Raw genomic sequence first — 26,568 nt, forward strand, 5'->3', positions numbered from 1 at the left:
CCCTTTTTCGCCCTTTTTGTCCTAGCGGAGAACCGATGACGTGCAGAGCTCTTTACAGATGTGCGAAGCCGCGCGGAGCATCGAAAAGTCGTTTTGCATATATGCAAAGCTGCGCATTTAAGAGTTAAGATGATCTTATAAGATCGGATTATGAATACCTGGTTGATTTTAATCGCAAATTCCGATTAACTTGATCCGCGCTTAATTTACCGAGTAATATTTATATTATTTCGTTAACGTGGATGAAATCAATATTTTGTTGCTTAACACATCACTGAAAAAAAATTAATGTTTTGGTTGTACCAACAAGACAACGTATATAAAATAGAATTTCAGGTTATTAAAGATTATATCGATAATTTTAGTAGCTTGAATATTTGATAGACATAATTATTTAATTCTCGTGTCATTCTGGTTGAATCTACCAGATTTCCAATTAATTAATACAGCCAAGTTTTTTTTTACCGTGGTGGAAAGGAAAATTAAATTAGGACAAATGGATTTATATAGAAATCTTGCCATGAGAGAAATTCTGCCGTTGAATTGCTTCATGTAGAATTAAATTAACCGAAGTTTGATTGCTTTCAAAGTTATATATATCAGGCTTCTCTTAATTAAATTTTATGATAAGCATTTTATTAAAAAAGAAATAAGCCTTTAAAAGTCTTCTAAATCTTCAATGAAAGACTCGGGAAACGTGAAAATATAAAAAAAAAAACGTAAAAAATTCTGAATTAAATTATACAATATAAAGAAGGGGCGCTTGCAATCTTCTTGCGTGAAATTTGAAATTTGGATTCCTGAAAGACTGAAATGAGAATCTATCTGAAAAGAAAATATATCTCGCGTATCCATATGTAAGAAATATTCTCTTTTAGGAACGGAATTCGATCTTACATTCAAGATCGTTCGAAATATGATTTCGGGAGGTTATACGACCTTTTCATTGGCTAGATAGTTTCAAGGCCAGATTTAAAACGATCTAAAATACAAGGAGTGATCTATGAATACCGATCGGTCTTTAATTCGTCTTGAATCTCGTTTGAAGATCAATCCGCGTCGATCGTGCACAATGATGACAACAATTCGAAACACTTAACAGCTTCCTGCGGAAATTCCATTCCGATCCACCGCAATCGCTGGCAGAGGGAACGGGACTTTACAGGACGCAGTGGACGCACCTCAATCGAGAAACCTGAAAGCTGAAACGTCTCTCGTTTCGCGTGTAGTCATGTGCAGTCTGACCAACGCAACGGTGCGGGCGCAGCGGACGGTGTGAACGGTGTCGGCGACGATCTTTTCCACGGCAGCTTGCCATCATGGTGGACGTCATGAGCGAGAAACTGTCGAAAAAGTAAGTAAAGTGCGCGACGTCGAACAATATATCGTCGTGCCCGTAGGATATTCGCCGTGACGCCCTTCGCTCGGATCGCCCTGGCCGCTCGCGACGCGCGACTTCCCCCCTCGTGGGCGACCTAACCTAAAAAGGAGAAAAGTCCGACATGTGGGCACGTCGCCACGCGGTCTTGCACATTGCTCCCTACATGGCTCGCATTTTCTCGCAGATAGCGATATCTCGTGGAAAAATCTAAGCGCCGATGGGCGCGTCACGTGGGTATAAAATCTAATCCCGGGGACAGTGTTGCGCAACAATTATGTTCGGTACGTTAACCAGTGCTCGCGACATCGTCGCGCGGCCAGTAGTGCGAACCTGGTTGGCGTGTCACGGGACGAAGTTGCGTCAGACGTTTCCGCGTCGGTTCGCCACGAAGTGCGTAATGAATCACTCGATACATAATGCAACCTGAGACAGAGAGAGAGATGAGCTGAGACGATGTCCTGATTGCAGCGAGCTGAAAAGGCGTCTCAAAGCCGAGCAGAAGGCCAAGGAGAAAGCCGAGAAGGAGCAGGCCAGGACGCTTGCAGCGGTAGCTCAGCCAAAGAAGGATGTCTCTGAGAAGAAGGATATCAAGGAGGAGGAGATTAGTCCGAATGTAAATGTCGAAGTCTTGTCGCATAGAAATTTATACAGGGTGAAATTTTGCACCCCCTAGAAGGATACTGTCACAACTCAAAAATTCACCACTTTCAGGAGAGAAGAAAAACAAATTTAATTCAATTTTTTGAATTGCGAGATAACTATCGCAGTTACAATTACGATAGCTTGTTATAATGAAACTCTTAAAGAGATCTGCTGTGATTCACTTGTCAATTCACTATGACACTATTCATCCAGCGATTGCAATGTAACTAGTTTAAAAGAATAACGACACTTCTGCCCCGTGCAGCGAATTTTGCATATAGACTTGTGATATTGTAGCACGTAGGTAACATTTTAGGCGTAGTTTTTATAGGCTTAAACTCAAAATGGAAATTTTTTGAGTTGTGACAGTATTCTTCTAGGAGTGCGATTTATATTAGGATGAACTTGTCTCAAGAAAAGCTTGCAAAAGAATAAAAGTCCTTTTATCTAGCGATTACTTGGATTTTTTATGATTCAGCAGTTCAGTTTTTGGTATCGCACTTTAACATTCTAGATTCTTGAAATCTTATATAATGCAAGATCAATTTTCTTATTAAATCTTGAGCTAATTATATAAAAGATTTATTATAGAATGTATTATTTATAGGAATATTTTAAGCTCCGGTCGAATTGGGTCAGTCAACTCAAAGCTACCAACGACAATCCTTACCCGCACAAGTTTCATGTATCGATCTCTCTCGAGGAGTTCATCGAGAAGTTTAGGGATATGGTAAAGGACGGTGAGATACTTGAGGATACGATACACCACATCGCTGGACGCGTCCACTCCATTCGAGAATCCGGCACCAAGCTGATATTTTATGATCTTCGTGGGGAAGGTGTCAAAGTGCAAGTGATGGCCAATGCGAGATTGTATGTGAATGAGGAGAGGTTTGTAGCGGATACTGCAAAAATTAAGAGAGGTGATATCATAGGCGTCGTCGGCAAGCCCGCGAAGAGCCATAAGGGCGAATTCTCGATCCTACCACTCTCTATTTCCCTTCTGAGCCCGTGTTTACACATGTTGCCACATCTCTACTTTGGCCTGAAGGACAAGGTGAGAAGTAAATCCGCAGAAAAATGCGATGATTCTTGAGCATATTGGGGGGAAGGGGGATATTAGAATCGTTATATAATAATTCCATATAACTCTATACAACATGCAATGTTATGTAAATATATTGTGTGAATATATTGCGCAAGTTGCGTTAAACGCTTTTGTACGCAACCAGGAAACGAGATTCCGGCAGCGATACCTGGACCTCATATTAAACGATAAAGTTCGAGAAATCTTTCATACACGCGCAAAAATAATCGCTTATATGCGCAAGTTTCTTGACGGTATGGGTTTCTTAGAAGTCGAGACTCCTATGATGAATATGATCGCTGGAGGTGCGACCGCCAAACCCTTTGTTACCCATCATAACGAACTCAATATGGACTTGTTCATGAGAATCGCTCCGGAGTTGTATCACAAGGTATCAAATTGTTTTATTTCTCGAATCTAAAATAAATTTATTTCTAGAATAAAAGAAAAAATTAAAACACAACAGTACCGTAAACATTTAATAGATGTTAGTCGTCGGTGGAATCGACAGAGTATATGAGATCGGTAGGCAATTCAGGAACGAGGGCATTGACATGACTCACAATCCCGAGTTCACCACCTGTGAATTCTATATGGCATATGCCGATTACAATGACCTGATGGAGATCACGGAGAACATGGTGTCCGGCATGGTGAAGGCCATACATGGGACTTACAAGATAGAGTACCATCCGGACGGACCGGAGGGCGAAGCATATGAGATCGACTTCAAGCCGCCTTTCAAGCGCATCTCGATGATGAAGAAGTTGGAAGAGGTTCTGCAGGTCAAACTACCTGAAGCCGATCAGCTTAATACGCCAATAGCAAATAAGTTCCTTAGCGATCTTTGTGAGAAACACGAGATCGAGTGTCCTCCACCTAGGACATCGGCGAGATTACTAGACAAGGTAAGACATCGAACTTTATGAAACACCTAATGACTTTTTAAACTTGGCATTTTTTAATCCAGTAATTTTAATAAATGATATTCTGTACATATAACCGAATGTGAACAAAATTGTAGAAATATATATGTTAAGACATTTGTATCTTCCAATTACACACAATAATATCAGCTACTCTAAATCGGAATATCTTTTGTGGAATAGCTCGTTGGAGAGTTTATCGAGGAGACGTGTATCAATCCCACCTACATCATTGATCATCCACAAGTAATGTCTCCATTGGCGAAATGGCATCGATCCGAGAAAGGCCTTACTGAACGATTCGAGTTATTTGTTATGAAAAAGGAAATTTGTAATGCGTACACCGAACTGAACGATCCTGTTGTTCAGAGAGAAAGGTAGAAAATTAAACTTTTTGTTAAAAATTGGTGTCAGTGACCGCTGTTACACATCGGGTTTAATAACATCGGTAGTTCTTAGGCTGGCAAATCACAGCTATTCCCTTCTTCTGAGGAATGAGTGTGATTGACTAGTCTAAGAACTACCGATGTTATTAAACCCGATTAACGGCGCCGTGTAACAGCGGTCAGTAATATCAGTATGTTTTGAAAAATTAAGTTATTCGTGAATTAGTGATTCATTCAATTTTATGATCATTTTACAAATTTGAATATTTTAAATGTGCATACAGGTTCGAGCAGCAGGCAAAGGATAAAGCAGCGGGTGACGAGGAAGCACAATTGGTTGACGACAATTTCTGCACAGCTTTGGAATACGGTTTACCGCCAACAGCTGGTTGGGGAATGGGTATTGACCGATTAACAATGTTCCTCACCGACTCGAATAATATTAAAGTGAGTATATAAACTAAATATGTAACATATCTTCTAAAGCGTTCGAGATAGAAAATCAAGATTTTATGAAATTAATTTATTTGTCCATAACTAAATTATTTTATATGTGAGGAAATTTATAAGAGAGACTACGGATATATATCGTAAAAATGTACGGTTTTTTTATCTTTGCAGGAAGTATTGTTTTTCCCTCAAATGAAACCGGACGATCCGAATAAAAACAAGGAAGTTACTGAAGATGACAAAGCGTCAAACGATAGTGCAGAAAAATAAAGTTAAAATTATTTAAAAGCTATATATAAAATTGATGATTTGTATTTCGAAAGTATTTCGAAATTTTGAAGTATAAAAGTTATTTTTTTCAATCGATAATCGGCTTACAAGAAAAATACTTTTTATTTTTAAATTATTAAAAAAGTTAAATTAAAATAAATTATACAAACGGTGTTTTTTTATACGTATTATATTTATTTGATACAACCCGACTACAACACATCCATTACATGCGATCAAATATACATATATATATTTACAAAACATACGAGAACAATGTCATTGTATATAATAGAGTGTCCCTTGTCTAACATCACGATTACAAGCCATTTTTATATTCTTTATCATTTTATCACATGGATAAACGATCGAAATCACAAGATTATTAACCAAACTATTATTGAAATTACATACAAAATCCACAGAGTTAATCAGGAAATAGATAATGTTGAGAGGACAAATTTTTGCAAGTAAGGAACACTCTTGCGTATACTGAGCTGCGTTCAAGACTCTAAAATACTTGGCTCACTGCCGTTCCAAGATACGAATTAATAAACTACATGGTTCGAAAGCCTACTTGTTCGAAAAGTTAAGGACCAAAGTTGATTCTCATGAGTTGAGATAAGTTAAAGAAGTACTCTTACAGTCTTATCCTTTCTCAATCTAAATCAAATTACATCGCTAATTTATTCTATTGTCCGAGTATGATTTCGAAACACAATTTCGGACACTCGTCATAGACGTACTTAGATTTGATAGCCGCTTGAAATTTCGAAACGTGACAGCTACCAATGAACACGGATAGTATGCGCAATAAGAGAGTAATATTCATACTTCAACCCTTGGAACAAGCCAAAGAACATTGAATCTTAATAAGTATTTGCATATTTGCTGGCAGCATGTTTATATTGTCTGATATCCATTTGGAAAATAAATATAATTCTAAATTTAATCACTATAATAACACAAGAGCTCTAAATCAGCTCACATCTAACTCGCCGAAATATTTATAATGGTCTGTACTGATATATTTAAGTAAATATATCTAAACACCTCTACAGTCCACATTCCCATCGCACGTCTAGCGCTAAATATGACTACCTGAAGCCCATTTAATATAGGAAGATCACAAACACAATAGTGTCTGATATATTAAGAACCGTTTCCTTGATCTGTTAAATCCCAAGTTTCGATATGATGAAGTATACATTTGCAGTATACAGAACTTTAGGATGTGATTATGTTTATTAAATATACAATAAAAATGTACCCTATAAACCTACAAAAAATCTTTTTCGTAGAATTTATACAGAACTTTCAGTCATGTTTAGCTCTAAATGTGCACATCAAAATATAAGTCAGTAAACTAGTTTGAATGACCAAGAAAATACATTTTCTGATGATTCATTGATATGTATCTCGTATTTTTAACTAACTAGTGACTGTAAAAAAGAATTCCTAAAATGTGTGTGACCATTAAGATTACATCTGATCAATAATATATTTTTATTACGTATTTAATGTAGCATATGATTTTTATTTATAGAAAAACTAATTAAACTTTTCATTGAATCCTTTAACAGTCACTGTACACATTTGAAGAATTTCTCTTATAAACATTTTATCATTAATAATCATCACAATAATGTAAAGTTTAGAAATGCATTTCTCGTCGGAAGATTAAATATTCTGCTGGCAGCTTTTTCAATATTTTCATGTATACTTATCGATAAAAATATTTTATACTATCTGAAAGTTTATATTAAATTTTTCACACGAAATAAATTAGTTTATTGACTTGGAAAACATGTTCGTAAATTGAAACATGCTTAATTCATCACGATTAATCCATCGATCAATAATAAAAGTTGAAGACTGTTGTAACAAAATAGAAATAAAGTCTAAAGGAAACCTTTATCAGCTCTCTTCATCCTGAAGTTTCGTAACAGAATTGTAGTGAGCGCCTAACTCATACATATGTCGATGATAGGTCAATATTACCTTTTTGCCATTGCTGTAGTCGTCTCCAATGATGTAGGGAGCCCCTGTAGCTTGTATGACTTCTATTGGGCATTTCAGTATACGCGATAATACCTGCAACTGTAATAAAACACAATGAAATGTTCTATAAGAAAAAAAATGATGTGTTACGTTAACAGTTCATGGACCAGAGAGGAAATAATTAGAGAATTAATTGGCTTATAGTCACATTGTGCACAGCCTACGAGTCTACAACATGTATTTACCTCAACTGCGCCACCCCAAGCACTAGTTTCAGCCACATCGTTGCAATACTTTTCATACTCGTCAGGTGTCAATAGATCATCGGAATCAGGATTGGAAAGAAATGGCAAAAAGTCATTCATATTTTCTCTCAAATAGTCAGCAGTCTTTGTTCTGAGATCGTGCAGGCTAAGAGGCGTCTTTCCGTTTATCTTCAGCTGATGTGCCACTGCGTTATACAAGCTAAAAAAACAAATTTGGACATTATGTTTGGACAAACAAAGCTCAAACAATGTAAATTGTGATGCATTCTATCGTTCCTCTTTTTTTAACAAATAAATAAGGCTATATAGTTTACGATCTTTACCAGTGACCGTCGCTAGGAATTTCGTAGATCATTAAGTCGCGCTCAGAAAGGATCTTCTTTATGGCTTCTATCTCGACATTCCTTTTGCCGAAGACATTAAGCGCTTCCTGTTCAATGATCCTCTGATTGCGTTCTTTCTCCGCGTTTGCTTTCTTCTCCCGTCTCTTCTGCGCTTTGGAGACCCTATGTGCCGACTGTTCCGAGCAATTGTCTTCACTAATTTCTTCATTTGCTTCTACAGGCTCTGTTTGTTTGTCGTTCAGTGTAACATTAGCCAGTCTCCATGTGTTCAGCTCTTCCACGTGACGTTTCTCCAAGCTCTCCTCTAAGCGCCCTATCTCTTCCGTGATCTCTTTCTTCTTCTTCTTGTCTCCTTTACAAATAGATTTCTTCAAGATCTGTATTTGCGCTACGATCAAGAAAAAAAAAAGATTAGGCGCCCCACGTTGCGCAAAGACTTTAACCTCACAAATCGGAAAACGACCGAAGTTACAAAAACGTATTAAAAAACAAAGATAAAGGAAACCATGATTATCTGAATACCTTGCAGTTCCTTTCGTTCCTTTTTTTGCTTCTGCATTAGTTCTTCCTCCGTCGACTTCTTCTTCAACGCCGCCTCTGCCATTTTAATTTAAATATAACCTCTATGGCCTACCGTGAGCAATATTCTGGTCGCGGGTCGCGGGAACACGATCCGCCGGATCCGCGTTGTTACGGAGAACAGGAAGCTGGAGCTGGACCGCTCGGCGCTCCGTCTTTCGCTGACGCTGACAGGGCAGCACAGTGGACAGAGGAGAGGAAACGCGCCACGCGATAAACGTCAACGCGCGCCAACAACCAATCGTTTGCCGTTACGTCATTGATCCGCAGAAATAACTGACGTCATATAAACGAATGACGCACTAGAGCCTGGAGCCTGAGCTTGGCTTGGTGAATCCGTAGATCCGAGATCCGAGCTCGCTCCACCGCTGACGCTCGCGGTAACTCCGACTAAACTCGGATTATTTTAATCGGTGTTTACTTTGTGGTACCCGTTAGTATTTTGTTTGTTTGGATAGAATTGTAGCTTTTTGTTGTTTTTAAATTCTACATTAAAGCATATGTAAAATCATAATTTAACATTCTCGAAAATCTTCGAAATCTATAGCTCTTACAATATATTATGACGATATATCTCTGTGATAGAGAATGCAAAAGTACGAGGTTCGCGTGCGACACACGTGTGTTAAAGAAAATGAGCGGTAAAAAAAAACGAGAAATATAGATTTATCATTTATTAATATCCAATGAAGGAAGTGGAATACAGTTTTGTCCGCTAAGCGTCTCATCTCCATTATCTCCCTCAACTAGGAAAAGAAACGGGGTGTCTCGCTGCGGCAGGTCGGTCTCGGGGGTTGGAAAGGGGTTGGGAGGAGGGAGGGAAGCCGAGCCGAACTGTGATCGTCAACATTATATACATATATGTATATATAAAACAATTGTTACACACTAGAGCGAGAGCGCGTAATACAAAACAATGATTCTCCGGTTAGTTTATTACAATATGTCATTTTACGTTACGTCACTAATAAAAATATAACTCTCAACAACTCATTACCGCTCAGTACAATGTGATCGTCCGTCTCCAATATAGTATATAGTATAAGTAAAATATCTCTTGCAGTCGCTTACGTATATCTACGGAGCGTCCGCCGAGTCGTGAGTCTCAAGCAGGGGGGCCGCTTTTAGAGTTCAACTTTGCGCAAGCGATTCAGTCCCACCTTTGTCTTTCCTTCTCGCCAAACTCTAAAAACGTCCGCTTTGTCGATAGGACTGACAATAATAATAAAAGAACCCTAGTTAGCTACGCGTTGCGCTAGATCATCTTTAGTCACGGCTGACTAGTTTTTACTACAATCCAATTTTAATGATTATTAAAAAACCTTACCGTTAACTTTACAGCACGTCTATCTGTAACCGATCTGTAGCCTTAACCGTAAGCGATTGACTCGATTACAAGCTAATTATTTAGAATCACTTAGCGCTAGTTAATAAAATAACTAATCTCGATTATCAGTAAGTAATATTAGTCACAATTGTTGTAACATTAGAAAAGAAAGCCCGTATTATAGTATCGTTGACGCGAATGATCTTAAATTGATCTCGCTTCGATGTCTCTCCTCTTCGTTTCGCGTCGTCGATCGCAATAACAAGTTATTTTGGATCAGAACTTTGGAAGGTTTCTCTGCGAACGATGTAAAATTTCCCGAAAAGCGCAACAGCTGAATCGAAATGAAAATTCCCCCTCCGAGAGACGTAGGACTCCGCGGACACCTCGCAGGAATGCATATATACATATTATGTATATACACACGCACATAAATGTATATATGCATTCGCGTATATATCTCCAAGTTTGCAACTTGTATAATGTATACATATTTTTCTCGTTTAATATTTATATATATATATATATGTAGACATCTGTATAATATAGAACTATATTCTCATGCCATATTACAACAATACAAACAGTCAATATTAATGATAATGTTAACTTGCGTAATGCAAGCACCACAGCTAGTATAGCAGTTTGAGCAATACGTAATGCTTCCTTGTTTCAGGATCGGGAGATTAACACGACGGATCATCGACGAAACATACGATGGCAACAAATTAATCTCCGTCACCCTCGTCGCGCTTGATTCCGTTCTACAGGGTGTCCCGAGAGTGACAAAGGTCAGGTCAGGGTATTATCTCTTGTGTCTTTAATTTTAATCTGTCATTTATATGTAACGTAACTTAAAACTTGAATGAAAAACTTGAATTTCTCTTTTGCTATCTCTATCAATATTAATCTCTATGATATTAATCTCGAATAATAAACTTAAAATGTATAAAAATACCTTTAAAATCTTTAAAACCTTTAAAATCTTTAATTACGAATTAAAACAATAGTTTAATCTAAGACTTAATGATCGAGATTAAAAGATATGCATATATTTCGTAATCTTGAAAATAGAAGGATTATAGAAAATAGAGGATCGTTAATTTTTGCTATGAAAAAGATCAAACAGCGTGATCGACAGCGTAGAACACTTTCGGTATTCCGATACAAGACTCGGAACACCGTGTATAGCGAATCGCGCCTGTAGGAAAGATTTTACCACTTTCTAACATTGATTGTGATAGATTTAAGCGTAATGAAACACCGTTGATTATGTCTCTCCTATTCATATCGGTGCGATTCAGAACTAAGACGAATTTTTTCCTTTTCTTTCTGTGTGAATGATCGCCGCGAGACTCGAAAATTCTCCTTAATAATAAAAGATCTGCGAATAGAGTCGGGGTAATGGAATTCCATATCGGGAATCAGCATCAATTCATCTCAGCTCGGACTCGCACGCTTCCCTTGGCACGCTTCCCTATCATCGACGAAGCATCTAGCAGCCAGTCATGTAAATATGATCTCGATCTTCTGCTAACATTTATCCACGGATAATGTAATTTATTTACACAACATCTCTAACGTATTTACATCGCTAGCTACAGCTTTACGCGACTATGTAATAAGAAAGAAGTTAGCTTTGTACCGCTTGTGTATGTGTCGCGCGCGCGCGTCTATAATAATTTAGACATCGATGCTTCGTCTTATATGTAAATACGATACGTTTCCGACTTTCTCAACTAATTGTAAATGCGAATAGTTCTCTCGGTTATTTTCAAGAATATATTCCTGAATTACCGTGTCGTAAAAAAAGATTTAGAGAGGACAAGTCTATTAGCGTCGTCTATTAGAGACAACGATATTTAAAAAGATTTTCTTCTTATTTCTCAAATTATTATTTTTACCTCACTCATTATCGTGTTCTTGTCTAAATAATTGCACTGTCATTTTTCAAATTACCGCATTAATATTGTCTTGTATCATTTTCTTCAAGTACAAATTATACGGATTATATATATGCCCTGTCAGCTAATTTGATAATAAATATATATAAATAATATATAAAATATATATATTCTCAGTATGTTTGTGTTCATGGGTAAATGATATTCGTTATAGAATATTAAATCTTCTTAGAATGAATAAAACTGTAAAGTTAAATGGATAAAATCGCGTAAGACAAGTAACATCTTCTTCTAATAGTAATTAAATAAGTGTTACTAAGCATGTCCTTCATTTTACGACTGTCTTTCTTGCCAGCGATATGAGTCTCTCACGCGAAGAAATAGCCCTGAAAGAACTTGACGCGGACTTTGCAGAGCATTACGTATTACGTCTCTATATTAACATTTGGCAATGAGTAGAATGCTAACAGTTCTTACGCTAATTATCTCTAAGCGTCACAGATAACATTACGTTACTTCTCCTTAATAACAACAGGGAGACTCAGGTAACAGTTTCAACAAGTTCTCATTCTCGGCGTATTATTCCGTTAAACAAAATTCCATTGATATTTTAATTCATCATATTTTTTTCATCATTCACGTATCGAGAGAAGAAATGTACTTAGAATAGATAAGTATCTATAAGTGTACAATAAGATTACTGATAAATTGCAGTATAAAAATGATACAAAGTATATAAAAGATAAATATTGGATATCTTTTTTTACATAAGCAAAATTTTATTTATTGGAATAATACGAGAGACGTGCTAGTTTGTATAACAGAAGTAGTGTAGTAGGAGCTGTACAAGGATTCAAACTAATTGTAAGATACATGATTGTAGAATTAAAAATTTGTATATATACATATAATATATATATATATATATATATATATATACAATATATATATAACGAAAGCTCGGTAAGATCAGATTGAGAAATAAATAAATTATCATATACCAGAGCCATACGCAGATAAATGAACGTAAATTGTCAGTCTAAAAATTTTCTGTCTGATTTCCTAAGACGCTTCTGTCATTTATTTTGATCATCTTTAGGTCTTGGTTGAGATGTACATTATAAAGAAAAACGAACGTCTAATATTATTTATATTTTGACAAACAGGACATTATTAAAATGACCAAATATATAGGTGTTTGTACCTTTAGCCGACGTGTGTTTGCACTATGACTTTTATGTAACTTAATAATATAAGATAAAATGTGTTACAGCAATAAAGTACGATTTAAAAATGATATTATATGTTGTTACATCCATATGCAGGATATCTTGTAATTAACTAAATATTCAATCCACGGATATAAATAACATTTATAGTCACTATTTTTGCTAGAAATTTACCTAATGTTTGTTTTGATTTATAATGTATATTTTAACTAAAATGTACAGACTAAAAATGGTAAATATGTATAAATAAACCATCGAAATACTCCAGAATTAGATGAAAAATTTTCATTAGAGTGATAAATAATTTACGCTTTGCTCATCTGCGCGCGACTCGTACACGCTAATTTCTTCATTTAATTGTCAATTCCCGAGTCTCAAAATTTTTTAATTGAGGCTCGAATTTTTGGGATCTAAAATACATAGTATAATGTAAAACGAATAAACACGAGGTGATTCCAAAGATCATTGAGAACTAGCACTCCGCGAAAATAGTGCGAAACTAAAAATATTCAAGATCGAGAAGGCTAAAGTACCTATAATACCTATCTATAAATACATATAAATCTGCGAAAATAGATCAAGGAGATTTACGATATGAGGTACAACGAAATGAGACAACAACACTTATGTACGTCATCTATAGGACAGTAAAAGATCTATAATATGAGATATCTGCGAGAGACTGTTATGAATTATGAATACACGGCGTAAAAATCTATAAGATCATCACAAAATATAATGATCTGCGGAATAAAGGAACTACCGGATACGGAACCAAGAATCGTGTCCTTCCTTCACGAGCTACCGCCGCGATTCGAAGAACGAGCGGCAGCGTGCAAATCGTCAGAGTTTCTCGGTTGTTGCTGATTGATGAACGCTGGCTGATGCCGATGATGCAGGCGTGACGGATGGGCCCACGCTCGTTGATCGTTCCAACGGGAGGGATGTCTTGCCTAAGGGTGGCTGCGAGATCGCACGCTTCGCCGTCCTAAAAGAGCTGCCGTTCGGCAATAGTCAATAAACAGTCGTGTAAGCTGCCTTCTCGAGATAACCGAAGAACGTTTAGCAAGCTCAATCCTTCCCATAGAGAGATTAATTTCATCTCAGATTAATTTTTTTTTATATGTTAAAGATAAGTAGGAGTAAATAGATATAAATATGTATACATATATTCTTATTAGAATAGTTTATATAAATATTTAATATTTTATATTATGCTAAATTATATTATGTAATATTCAATTATATAAAAAATGCATTTTCAATTAGACACATTGAATTTTACTCTTATAACTTCGACATTGCATTGGGAAGAAAGGACCTAAAGCGTCCCAAAGTTATCTTGATGAGTGATTTATCGTTGGCGCATTCGGCGTACTGTCATTCGAATCAGCGCGACTGACAGCACGCAAAATGCGATTACTGCGATGGACATCGTATATTGCATTCTCGAAACTATTCGCACATCTAATTAAAATCTATCGAATGTGCGACAGAAATGAATTGTAAATCAATCCTGGAAACAGAAGCTTCTTTATAATAACAAGTTTTCAAGAGTAAATTTTATCTATTACATGAATGCGATAAAAATAGCATATGTACAATAATGGATCGAAAAATATCGACTGATGCTAGTTGAAAAGCGATTGGAAGTTAATTGGAAGATAGTTTGAAAATTTATGAATTAAAAACGTGACGACAATCCGGCAATGCCATATAAAATTATTAATTGGATTGTTTTCCAGACAGTATATTATGCAAATCCGCTTCTGTGCTGTGCGACGTGTGCAAGAAGCAGCAGTGATACATCTTTCTTATTCGCTTATCGTGTCTGGATGAAAGCACAATAATGCACAATAATTTATCCCTCCTTTCTAATATTTAGCCTGAAAACGATTAATGATCATTTGCATTTGCACATTATTCATTACTGTTATTGTTGCTGTTGTTATTGTTGTTGTTGTTGTTGTTGTAACATAATGTACACATCATTTCTCGATACTCTATACATAGATAACATCAACAGATATCTACAGGATGCAAAAATATATATATAAAACAACAAATTCTTTGAAGAGTTTGAAATAGAGTTTTCCTCGGCAAAAATTTTATCAAAAATCAAGAGACATGGTAATGTCTCGCGCCAAGTGTACACGCAGCGAGACAGACTATGTATCTTTCCTAATTTACTTGACTTTTTTAATATGAAATATTTCTATATAATTAAACCTTACAATAAATAATAAACAAATATAAGGATAAATTAATTGAAAAGTAATATTATTACATTTTAGATTTCTCTCAAGAACTCGTTAAGATTTTGTAGCTCTTAATATTTGCAGTTGATGCTCATTAAAGTTTCAAAACGAGGAGAATATTTTTTAAAATATTCTAAAGATATCATATGGACCATTTTTATATATTTCGCTCTGCATCCTGTGTAGAATAGTGTGCTTCGTATTGTAATTTGTAAAACTCGCTTGCGAGTGAAACAGATCGCCATTGAAAGCGGATGAATGAAAACAAGCGCAGTGGGAAAGCGGCGTGTTTTACACTGGTATTGTATTGCTGGAAAAGCGTGACGCAACATATCTGTAAAGCGTTAATGGATAATGAACCAGATGCGTAGACGGAAGACACCTGTCCGCCCTGTGGATGACAGCGAGACAATTATTTTAAATCTTGTCGTCCTTGAATGACGTGGGGGATCGTGGTACTAAGCATTCAACTAAGCGAGACGATTCTGTACTGTCCAAGCTTCTGTTGTTCGATCCTAAAATAGCATAGCTCTGGCAGACAATTGCAACTATAGAGAAAGTTATAATTTTACACAGTCTCCCTTATATTCCTCTATATATAATTACAAATTAATTATATAGACTTTGATTCTTCCGCTTCCACAAAGACTTTTTTTTCTATTTGCGATCACACATGCGGGATGTCGGCATCTGTGGAATAGTTTGTTAGACGGAAATTTAGTAAGCTACACGTTACGTAGTTGATGTTACAAACTCGTCGAGTCTTCGCACTTGCTGCCAGTACTATGGAGAGAACCATAAGTAGACAAGCGAAAAGGGCGAAACGATTTTCCTCTCTATGGAGGTAGCAAAAAAACAGCTGCGGAATGAAATATGTAATTCGCGGGGAGAATTCTCTAATTAATCGATTGATTCGTTTCTACAAGTACGCCAAGAGAAAAGAGATCTTGTTAGTTGTCTGAATTCTAATCTTACATTTCAGTTAGTCTTTTTTTTTTTTTTTTTTTTTTTTTTTTTTTTTTTTTTTTTTTTTTCCCAATAATTCTTGATACCGCTTTCTCGTTAGCGTATATGCTATCGTTTGTCCCATAATTCCGCCACCTATGGAATGCAATATTATGAACGAACCAGAACCGCTCAGAGCGACGAGATTGTTAGCGCGCGTGTATCATGATTGGCACAGCAAAGTATGCATGATCGGGTGACAAGAGCGGCGTTTGCCTCTAATAAACAGAGAGATCACACGGTACATCCGTGAGTTCTCGGAACTTGCACATTCACATATATGATAATCGTGCACTGATGGTGTCTTCTGTAAATCTATCACATCCCCATTCGTGCTGTCTGTAGTCTTTTCAAGCAACGATTCAGCCTGATCTACCACCAAGGAAATCTTTCATCTGAGAGATCATCTATTTGATCCCTTATATATCTAATCTAATCAGAATCTATCGATTTTACTTGATTATTATGTAAACTCTGCAGCGTGATAAATGTTCTACGTAAATTCTATCATGTTCTTTTCTTTCCAAAAAATAATTATACTTATTTTTAATACTTACAACATCTTAATACTTATAAAAGTATTAAGCAATGGTCTCTCGATCAACTCGAAACATTGTGGAGATTCACAACTTATAGCTTTTTGTTATAAAATAAAACTTTTAATTTTATCAATTTTTTAATTATATTTTTTAAAGAAAGATTACAAATGCCATTAATTATGTATCATAATTAAATCCCTATTATGTATAAAATTATGTTAATGAAACTAGATAAAAAATTAATACACTTTATATTACAATAAATTAAAAACTCATTCCTGTATTTTTAAATAATTATTTGCATTAAATAGACCACATTTTAATCCAGTTGAAAAGGATATTAATTATTCAATTAAAATATCCTCCAATCGTATAAGTTATTCTGAATCCGCGACCCAATTTGAATTGGGATTAAAATATTAGAAGATATTAAGTCAGAATCCCGTCAGTTGAGAGACACGTAAAACGCGAAGCGGTCTAGGTGGTGGATCTAGCATTCTGTGACACAAAACACTCATCTAACAAGTTTCAAGCGGAACGTGAGACGGCGGTTTACCTTCGTCGCTAAAGTGAGACCGGTTCGTTTCGGGGAGGATTACGAAAACGACTCTATTTCCCGGGCGTATCTAGCGAGCGGTCATAGAGCGGATTAACCACAGATCCTGGACATTGTGTACTAGCCGATAGGCAAACAATGAGTTCGAGCGTAGGTATGGCGACAACAGCTTTTCGCCGAGTGAGAGATAGAGACAGAGAAGTGTGATATTTAACTACGCTGAGACAACGCGACATATCCTCATAGCAGGTACCTGCAATCAAGAGACTGATCAGCGAAATTCGGTCGGCGAGCCTCCACTTTACTGACTAATAGACAGCGTGAGGACGTGGGCCGGTGCAGCGCGCGTTAATGGTAAAAAGATCCGATCGTAAGGGGAAAGCGAGGAATAGTGGAATGTTGATTACGAAACGTCGATCCGACCTGGCAATCGCGACAATCGAACGTTCTGTGACTGCAATTATTCCTCTTCCTCGTTCAATGTCCTTCCCCGCGTATGACGGTCCATGCGATTCAAACGCGTCTACACAGACGCGATATAAGCCGCTGCCAATTTCCGCGATTGTTAAATGCACACTGTTTCCGCGTGTGAAAAGATAACACGATCTTGTATAAGATCTTTCTACCAGTAAGAGATCGCGCTGCGATATCTGCGATAGAGATTTAGGGAAAAGCGGAGGGCATAGGCGCCGACGCATTCCCGATTTGGATCAGTTATTCAGTTAATTAATTTTAACAAGTTAGTGGAGAGAGTTGAATTCAATAACAACGACAGCAAGCGGTAAGCTTCAAAACAGCCCAAAATGAAGATTGGGCAAGGGACTACAATTTCCCTTTCTAATAAAGATTGCAACTATAACGAAACCGAGAAGGTCGTGACTCTCCAGAGGCTTTAAAGTAAAGAATTAAGAATGCAATACTCATTGGTTGGAGTAAGCTGAAAAAACGATTATCGCGCACCGCCGGCGCCTATGACGATGATTAAGCAGTAGACGGTTATTAGATAGTTACCAATGTGAGTAAGTAAATTGTACGTAGATTATAGGCGTGTGTTAGATGTGAGTAAGGTAGATTTTCCGCTTTAAGTAGACGCTGTTGCGCGCCGGGGAGTTCACCGCTGTGTCGTTACTGGAACATAGCCGGTGCTCGTTTTCACACACGCAATGGACACACACATTTTGCCGCTAGCCGAAGAGCTATGGCAATCCCGCGCGCGAACGCCGCACAGGGTGTCCTTTCTCAACCCTTTCTTGCCTGACCGTAATAAAGGTACAATAAAGAGTAGTCTGTGCCAAATTGGGCAAATGTAAAAAATTTGGCGTCATTTTTATCGTTATTTGTTATTAAATTGAATAAATTTTAATTTAAATATATAATTGCAGCAACGTTTGTGCAACCTTTCAAAGCACATATTTTCCGGAAGATTGAAGAGTTCATCAGATAGCTTCTTAAATTTTCATAAACGATTGTTAAGCCGACAATTCAAACCAGCAATTAATTTAACGATTACTACCCCCAGAGCGAAAGAAATAGGACAAAATTGTCGCGTTTGAAAGCAATTTCAAGCAATTGGGCAACAGAGGGTTGAGAGGATAAACTCGCTCTCGCAAAGATGCTGTCTGCATCTTCCCCTTGTAGCTTCGAAAGTCAGTTGCACCAATGTTAACGAACTAAACAGTTTTTCATTCTTGAACAGTTCTGTGGCGATCTGCGCCACTCACATAACACATCCGCGCGATAACTCGACGGAATCTATATTACCAGTTGTTTGTTGTTCCTTGGCGCAGAGACGCCTGACAGGATACGAGGACACGATCCTCAGGTTACGAGGCTTCTTCCTATCACTCCTGTCAGGCATATCTGCGCCAAGGAACAACAAACAACTGGTAATATAGATTCCGCCGCGTTATCGCGCGGATGTGTTATGTGAGTGGCGTAGATCGCCACAAGTCCGACAGAATTTTTCTCCTTCTTCTTATAATTACAATAAACTGTTGAACGTAGAGAAAAATGAATTGAATTATTAGATTATTTATTACAAGTTGATACTGTTTTCAACCTAGTACTATTCGAATGCAATGATATTTCAGAAAAGCTTTCTAATATCTACATATTATTGTGAAGAAGAAAAATTATAATCAAAAACTAAGTGTTGTAAGAATAAGCAGAAGTGATTGGTACTCTTAATTGTGAATTTAACAGCCACAACCACAGGTGCAATTGATTCCGGTACACAGTAAATGCATAACTACAACGCTTTCAGCGTAACGAACAACAGAATCCGGCAAGAAAGATATTTGATCCTTTAGCGAAGCGTGGGAAGATCTTTTGTTACGATATTGCCAGAATGCATTGCTAGAAAAACTCACCTTCGTCGACGCAGGGAACTATTCTGTCCTGGTAAGCCGAATTGACCTCTGGGGATCACCATGCGCGCGTTGCCCTGAGCAGGCCGCGAACCCCCGTGCACCTGCAGCGTGCTCAAATGAGCAGCATACCCGTCGTACAGTATTGTCGCCATAGCTTGATGCTTCTTGGATACTTTGCCGATGATGAAGATCTGGCTCGGTTTGAGGCTTATCGCCGTATATACGTTAATGTCTTTCTCGCTGCCGTACGCCTGATGTATTATCATACCGTGCTCCTACATCCAATTGATCATTATTAATTCGCTGTCAAAATTGTATCGTGTAGATTGAAGAAATGCGAGGCAATTGATCATAATTTAACCTGAATTCTTTCCAAGATGTAAAAAAAAAATTATTTAACTTTCTTAACTTTGGATAAAAAATTAATTTTGAAATTAATGAATATATATAGGTACTTGTGACGGTGTAATGTATAATACACATTTTTATAAGTAGTCGAACATCCATCCAAATTAAACAAAACAATGATTTGTAGGTTTGCTTGTTGATTAGAAAACGAAAGTATTAGCTGTCTGAGAATTGATCATCCATGAATATTTAATTGATTTATCTAGTTCTATTGTTAGCTGTGCATCCTAAATATATGTATAATCCTAGCAAGCACAAACCTTCACAAGCTTATTCAAGTAGGCGGCTTTGTGGGCGAGCGGATCTCTGGACAGGCCGTCGGCAAATGAGACGAGACCGTGAGGAAAATTATGCTGCGACAGCCAGGAAACTACTGTCTGCTGTTGCATATCGGGTCTCGCAGTAATATAAATGATGAGGTAACCCAGTTCCTGCCAATGCCTATAAGAAATAATAAAGAAGAATTTTACTTCCTAACAATATCAACTTTTTACTTAAAAAAAAAAGACATTGTACATTTGTCATAGAATATATTCTTATAGCTGATTTCCAAATATAATTATGTGGCACCTTTTCGTTTAGGCAAGTCGATTTTTCAGATTAAAATATCTTAAATAAAGAAATGCCACAGAAAATATTTGTAAATAAAATTATTTCTTAATGTTATGTAGAAATTGCGTTGAATAATAAAATAAAGATTTAACCCAACTACGAACACCTTATATGTACATTCAGCAAAAAGAACTTTGTGATAAAAACGAGAAAGTGTTAAGCAAGAATAATATAAAAAAATTTTTATTTTTTAAATATTTTTGCATTCCGTAGATAAAAAAATATTCGCAAAATTCGTTCTAATTCGTCTTTATAATATATTACCTCACAACGTCGACGGCACCAGCCCAGACTTTCGGATCTTTACCACTCACCGACCTACTAGCGGCAAAAGAACCATCTATGCTAAAAACCACGCACTCAGTTCTCGGCGGTATCACAGCCATGAAAAAATCTACAGATGTATGATCTCCCCTGGAACGCGATTGAACATGCATTTGTATTAGAAGTTTATATTTCCTTAGCATTAAATAAAAAGCTAATTTATATTAATTACATCCTTAATTATTCTCACTTATTCATCTATACTTTAACTTTCATTCATATGACGTGAAATATTAATTTCAATTTTCGTCGATTAGTATATTAATTATAATTCATTTTAATTATTAGTAACAATTTTAATCTACATGGATTATAACTTACATTAATATCTATTTAAATTTTAAAAAGGGAAACGTATTACCTTACAACCATCTTTATTGGATAAAGTCCGTAACCTAGCGCTTTGTCATCTGGTATTTTGTAAATTATTCTACCATTTTTGTCAGTTACCTCAGTAGAGATGTACGTCCACTCGCCTGCCGGTGCGTTTTTCATAATATGGATATCAACTTTCTCACCTACGACGTAATGACAAATATTTTTCATCTTACATTTAATATCACATTTTTAACGACTACGATATCGATTCGCGTTTCAATGTATACAATTATTATTAATAATAAATGATAAATTAAGTAAGTTATTATTTAAATGCTATGTTTTGATATTGGTTAAATAGACCACTTATTACAAAGATCAGTTTTAGAAAAGTTCTTTCCTTAATTTTATTTATACCTGTTAAAGTTATCATATCAATAGGACTGTACATAAACCTAGCGACTAATACTTGTGGTGCACCTTCCCTCACGATGACATCATTCGCTCTGTGATTGGCAGCAACATTCTGAAATATGTCAATGTGAGCAATGCGACAGAGATTTTTAAATAACAGACAATTAAATATTATATTTAAATTGATAAAGAAATAAACCTTAAGTTTAACGGAGGTACGCTTTTTATTCCATTTTTCTCTGGGTTGACCTGGACGGAAACAAGTGAGATCTTTTTCCTCGTTGCCGAGCAATGGCAAATCGAATCTGCCCAATTGCCTCAAAATGAACGCGATCACGTCCGAAGACTCCCAATAACTAGCGTGGAAGAGATGCGGCAAGGCGTTTGTAGGAAAATTAGCGAGACCCTCTGGACAATAGAGCGCATAATCTAGTCTTTTGGTGCCCCACCACCTTTGCATCACTGGAACAAAATAATTAGCTTCGGACTACTTCGGTATGCTTGACATTACGTAGAATAATTCACTCTTTCGATCAAAAAATTGACGCTTGCTTAGAAAAACTTTCGCAAATTTAATTTTGGAATTCAAAGCTTTTAAACAAGCTTTTAGGTTCTGAATTGTAGGTATAGTAAACAAACGGCAGTGTAATAAATAATTTCTACTTACGGGCAGATACTGCCTGTAAAGGAACATTGTCGATAATGCCTGACATTGTACTTTGAAGTGATATATCGGATAATCTTCTTAAATGCGACATTTGAAGATTGGGAACATTCAATCCGTCAACAATCAGTTGCGGATTGGTCTGGATAGTCTCCACTGAAATCAAGTTTACAATCTACTTAAAATTTTTTTTTCTCCCAATTTTACCACAAATCTTGGAGAGTGGAAAATATAACTTCTATGTTCCATAATCCAATTTGCAATCCTAATATACTTACGCAGGTGATAAGGCTGGCCATTGCCAAGCGGATACTTTTGATATCGGGCAATGTTGACCGGCGTGATCAGTGAAAACCTTGCTGAGATCAAGGGTTCCAATCTCGCGGCCATGGGATCCGTAGGATGAAACAGATTGTACATTTGGTTGACTAACGGCTTGGGTATAAAACTATTCCTGTCGCTAGACGTGGCAATCTTTCTGTAAGCGAGGACTGATGCAAGCGGACTACCGAACGTAAAAAAGTCACCCACTTCAAAATCCAGCTTGTCACTGCAAACGACACGTTAATAAAGACCAATTAATATTTGTATTAGTCATAGGTCAATTCTATTGGCAATGTACTGTGCTTAATGTAAATAATTGACAACGGGTCGCGATATATTAATTTCCCTTTTTATTTTATTTTCTTAGCTTCATTTAAAAGAGTCATTGATATAATCATAATTGCTCACCTCGTGCCGGAAGACCTTCTTCTAGGAGATGGAGCGGTCAAATGCCTGCCGTCTTCGCCGTTATCATTGCCCTGCTGACCGCTACCTTCCAGAATGCTGTTCTCGCTACTGTGTCTCGAGTGCTGTGTCGCCCTGCACAGGACGTCATAGGACAGGATCGACCCCACCGAGTCGCCCACAAAGCAGATCTGCCCGCTGAAACCTTTACCCTCATCGCTCTTGATAAAGTCATGGTACACTTGGTTGGCACTCATCACCACGCGCGACACTGCGTCTTGATATTCGGAACTCGAACTCGCTAGCAGTGGAATCGCGCCGATCGGGATAGTGTCGTGCGTTACTTGCGGAGCGTCCATGCACGAAGGCGACACGTCGAAGCTGTATGGGCTCAGGCTACGCAATGAAATTAAAAGATTATAGTAACATCCGTAGATTACATTCAAACGTAAAAAATAGATGATATTACCTCGACAAAATTCCCAAGGCTTCGGTGCAGATGGAAGGACAGGCGACGAATTTAACGGATACGTGACCGACCATGCTAGGATAATGCTGTCTCATGACGGATTCAAAAGCTCCCCGGAATGTCGTAATGTCTGATTTTTTTGCCGTTAAATCGACATTTGCATCTGGAATACAAAAATGTGATTCTGGTTCAATACATGCTGACACAGTGATTTTCTTGGTCAGTTCTTTCCACGTAATAAAGGATATATACAACTATATACGAAATAAAAAATCTATAATGTTAACTTTCTCAAATTAAAAAAAAAAATAGCTTACGAATTATATAAATCAGACAAAGGTATTTACCTAAAACACTACCACCATGCACCACAATAATTAAAACAGTAATTTTGCATGGGTGATGCGTGGGAGAATGTTGAGGGGACGCTGGACACGACATGTCAATGCTGGCCGATGTGCTGATCTGCAATCTCTTGCTGCTTCGTTCATTGGTGATACGTTGCAGATACGAAGGCGAAAATATTGTGTCCTCTGAAAATAGGAGAAGCATCCCCATTGTTACCGTCCACGTTAAAAGAACAACAAAGAATTTAATAATTTAAATTTGTTCTACGTTTTATTACATTTCGGAAAATGAAAATTATTTAGTAAATTTAGTAGACAGAAAGTAATGCGATGTAAGCTTAATAATAACTATTACATTTATGCGCTATAACAATATTTTTTAAAATATATTAACCTTGCTCGTTTGCCGCGGGTGGTGTCCGCACAGTCGTGTCCTCCCCTTCTGCTAGAAGATCCAAAGAACTCCATTTAGCTAATGAAGAGCTATCTTCAAAGTCCTCTGTGTAATCAGAAACGTTAACACTGCTTATGCAATGTGCTTTCTCCCCGATTAATCGTATATGTTTTGAAACATGACTCGCAATAATATATAAATCGATATAAAATACGATATTTCAAAGAGAGCATCTCACAAACAATAATAATTTTATAACAATATTTGTCTAATAATTTGCGATGTATAAATAGAAGCTCAATTGCAATTATAGATTATTCGAATTCTAGATTATATAGAGGTCATTTTGCATGTATGTTACTCCGTTTAATGCAATACTTATGTGAAACTCTATCTAACGTATGCAGAACTAGTTAATTTTCGTTAGCCACTAGATCATAATTGAGTCTCTTTACTACGTAGCCATGCTGCCGCATGCCGCATGTGAGCCTTTCGCGGATTTTCATGCTCGAGTCTAATCTTAGTCGCATGTCACGCCGAAAGATGCAAATTTTGTATGTGCCAAACAGCTCGATTTATCGCATCTATTTTAAGGCCATTCTTTAATTATACACAGATGACATATGTATGACAACTCTCTCTTTCTTTTTTTTCTCTCTTTCTTTCTTTCTTCCTCCCTTTCTCTCGCCTCGCAACTTATCTCGCTTATTATTTAATCACTCTGCGTATCCTACCTTTGCGTATAACAGGTATAATGAACCCAGCTGCAGTATGGGGGTGCGACATAAAAAACAAAGAGGTTTTTACACATAAAAACGCAGCACATGCTGTTGTTTCTACTTGAGTTAGCTACGCATTGTTGCAAGACACACTTCTTTCGCATAATTCACAAGAATTGGCAAGGGCTTCATTATGAGACATTAATATTAATATCAGATTACAGAAAATATTTTAGAGAATCTCACAAGAGAATTATTTACACATATACTATACAAAAATCTCTTAAATGGCATATTTAAATATTTTCAAATAGGATGTCTAAATAATTTGCAATAGATATTTCCTTGAAAATTTTCTCAAGATTATTATTCATTCTATGTTAATTAATTTCGACATTAATGAATAAATAATATTCGACGGCTCTTTGAACTCCTTGGAATATTCGGTATTTATCTTTTAAATAATATATCTTTTCGTTTAAACTGATCAGATTCGACATTTATAATGTCGTCTTAGGTCTTTCATTGATTTATTTAAGACTCATTAGACTTACGGCGGAAAGCAGCGTGTCACAGAATTATCATCCGCTATCATTCATTTATTACGAACCGTGTTAATGCGTTTTCTCTAAATTATCACATGCATGCTATACGTACGCATGCGTCGTAAGTCTTACCCTGGCAATCGAAGAACTCGTCGTCGCTGCCGGATTCGGACTCCCTGACGATGCTCTCCATCCTCCAGTTCGCGATCTGGATGTCGAAGCTTTTGTTCGAAATCGGCGAATGCACGTTGCTCTTCATCCACTCCTTCTTGGCCTTTTCACCGGCGGCCGCATTTCTACAACGCAGCTCGCTTTTAGTCCAATTAATTTGTTAACACATTATTGACCGGGAACGTATGACCTCGTCTCTTATTGCCCGAACGTTATTGTCTGACGACGAGTTTACTCGTGTTTAGAGCATACAGTTTAAATCTTCGTGCGAAGTTAGAGCTTAAAATTAATAAAAATGACATTATCATTATAGAATTTGTGATTGTATTTATCCTTCACTGTTTGTTGTGATTTGTTTTTTTTTAAATCTTTGGTACACTATTTATCTTTGGTAAATTTTGTATGCTTGTGTGAAAAATAGCCGGTTACAGGCATTAGTTTCTGCTCGGTCAATAATGTGTTAATTCATTCAACCATAAATAAAATTTAATATCGTGTCCTGTATTAATAACACAATTATTATCACATTACTTTATCATCATTTAGAACGCAGTTTTTTATGGCAGTTAGCTGTAATCAAAGCCACAAACTACTAACGACACAGATATGTGTGCATTCGCGATTATCTTATCGTTTTAAGAGAATAATGAAAGCAAAATGATATTAAATATTACTTGATACATAATAATAATAATAATATATAAAAATAAATTCTATCATACATAACATGCCTTATGGACAATAGATACAAAAATATTAAATAAATACGTAATGAAAAATTTTTTCCGCATTTTTACATATAGTTATAATAAAGGCATTTTCCTCAAGAGCTGTCATGCAATAATCAAACAAAAAATTTGTTCTGTATCTTTAATTCATTGTCAAAAAAGATCATCTTCTCGCCAAGTAGATGCATTTATCGAGTATTCTACGTT

The 26,568-nt window shown here is 36.6% G+C and overlaps 3 protein-coding genes across 16 annotated transcripts in view; 1 reads left to right on the forward strand and 2 right to left on the reverse strand.

Moving 5' to 3' along the window:
- The first annotated feature begins 1,196 nt into the window (after positions 1-1,196).
- Positions 1,197-5,324, forward strand: Lysrs (Lysyl-tRNA synthetase). Of its 2 annotated transcripts, none has more exons than XM_071701840.1 (8): positions 1,197-1,354; positions 1,850-1,994; positions 2,631-3,080; positions 3,256-3,501; positions 3,596-4,018; positions 4,220-4,413; positions 4,707-4,869; positions 5,044-5,324. In XM_071701840.1, the coding sequence occupies exons 1-8, from the start codon at positions 1,320-1,322 to the stop codon at positions 5,140-5,142; spliced, it is 1,755 nt and encodes a 584-aa protein (XP_071557941.1). In that variant the 5' UTR covers positions 1,197-1,319; the 3' UTR covers positions 5,143-5,324. The 2 variants fall into 2 exon arrangements, with proteins under 2 accessions (XP_071557941.1, XP_071557940.1); XM_071701839.1 differs by lacking the exon at positions 1,197-1,354 and adding an exon at positions 1,456-1,771.
- On the reverse strand, positions 5,317-8,676 carry LOC139770113 (deubiquitinase OTUD6B). Of its 2 annotated transcripts, none has more exons than XM_071701842.1 (4): positions 8,276-8,676; positions 7,733-8,105; positions 7,389-7,608; positions 5,317-7,242 (listed from the first exon to the last, which is right to left on the reverse strand). In XM_071701842.1, the coding sequence occupies exons 1-4, from the start codon at positions 8,355-8,357 to the stop codon at positions 7,060-7,062; spliced, it is 858 nt and encodes a 285-aa protein (XP_071557943.1). In that variant the 5' UTR covers positions 8,358-8,676; the 3' UTR covers positions 5,317-7,059. The 2 variants fall into 2 exon arrangements, with proteins under 2 accessions (XP_071557943.1, XP_071557942.1); XM_071701841.1 differs by having other exon boundaries at positions 7,733-8,141; positions 8,276-8,593.
- Positions 8,677-8,991: 315 nt separating this feature from the next.
- Positions 8,992-26,568, reverse strand: part of Rdgb (retinal degeneration B) — a 35,053-nt gene continuing 17,476 nt past the window's right edge. For 4 of the 12 annotated variants that reach the window (XM_071701829.1, XM_071701828.1, XM_071701830.1 and 1 more), the window contains 15 exons: positions 25,595-25,758; positions 24,933-24,962; positions 24,199-24,303; positions 23,805-23,990; positions 23,458-23,620; positions 22,992-23,384; positions 22,538-22,809; positions 22,263-22,415; positions 21,795-22,057; positions 21,599-21,707; positions 21,225-21,381; positions 20,804-20,953; positions 20,188-20,368; positions 19,520-19,794; positions 8,992-13,789 (listed from right to left, as the gene is read on the reverse strand). In XM_071701829.1, the coding sequence (XP_071557930.1) occupies positions 13,636-13,789; positions 19,520-19,794; positions 20,188-20,368; positions 20,804-20,953; positions 21,225-21,381; positions 21,599-21,707; positions 21,795-22,057; positions 22,263-22,415; positions 22,538-22,809; positions 22,992-23,384; positions 23,458-23,620; positions 23,805-23,990; positions 24,199-24,303; positions 24,933-24,962; positions 25,595-25,758 (2,755 nt within the window). In that variant the 3' untranslated portion in view covers positions 8,992-13,635. Of the gene's footprint in view, positions 13,790-16,087; positions 17,404-18,161; positions 18,279-19,519; positions 19,795-20,187; positions 20,369-20,803; positions 20,954-21,224; positions 21,382-21,598; positions 21,708-21,794; positions 22,058-22,262; positions 22,416-22,537; positions 22,810-22,991; positions 23,385-23,457; positions 23,621-23,804; positions 23,991-24,198; positions 24,304-24,932; positions 24,963-25,594; positions 25,759-26,568 lie in introns of those variants that run through there. The other 8 variants (XR_011717674.1, XR_011717675.1, XM_071701835.1 and 5 more) reach the window with 8 other exon arrangements.

The sequence above is a fragment of the Temnothorax nylanderi genome, unplaced genomic scaffold (genome assembly GCF_030848795.1).
Source record: "Temnothorax nylanderi isolate EJ_2023f unplaced genomic scaffold, tnyl_v1.0 TNYL_tig0027_pilon, whole genome shotgun sequence".
Taxonomy (NCBI): Eukaryota; Metazoa; Arthropoda; class Insecta; order Hymenoptera; family Formicidae; genus Temnothorax; species Temnothorax nylanderi.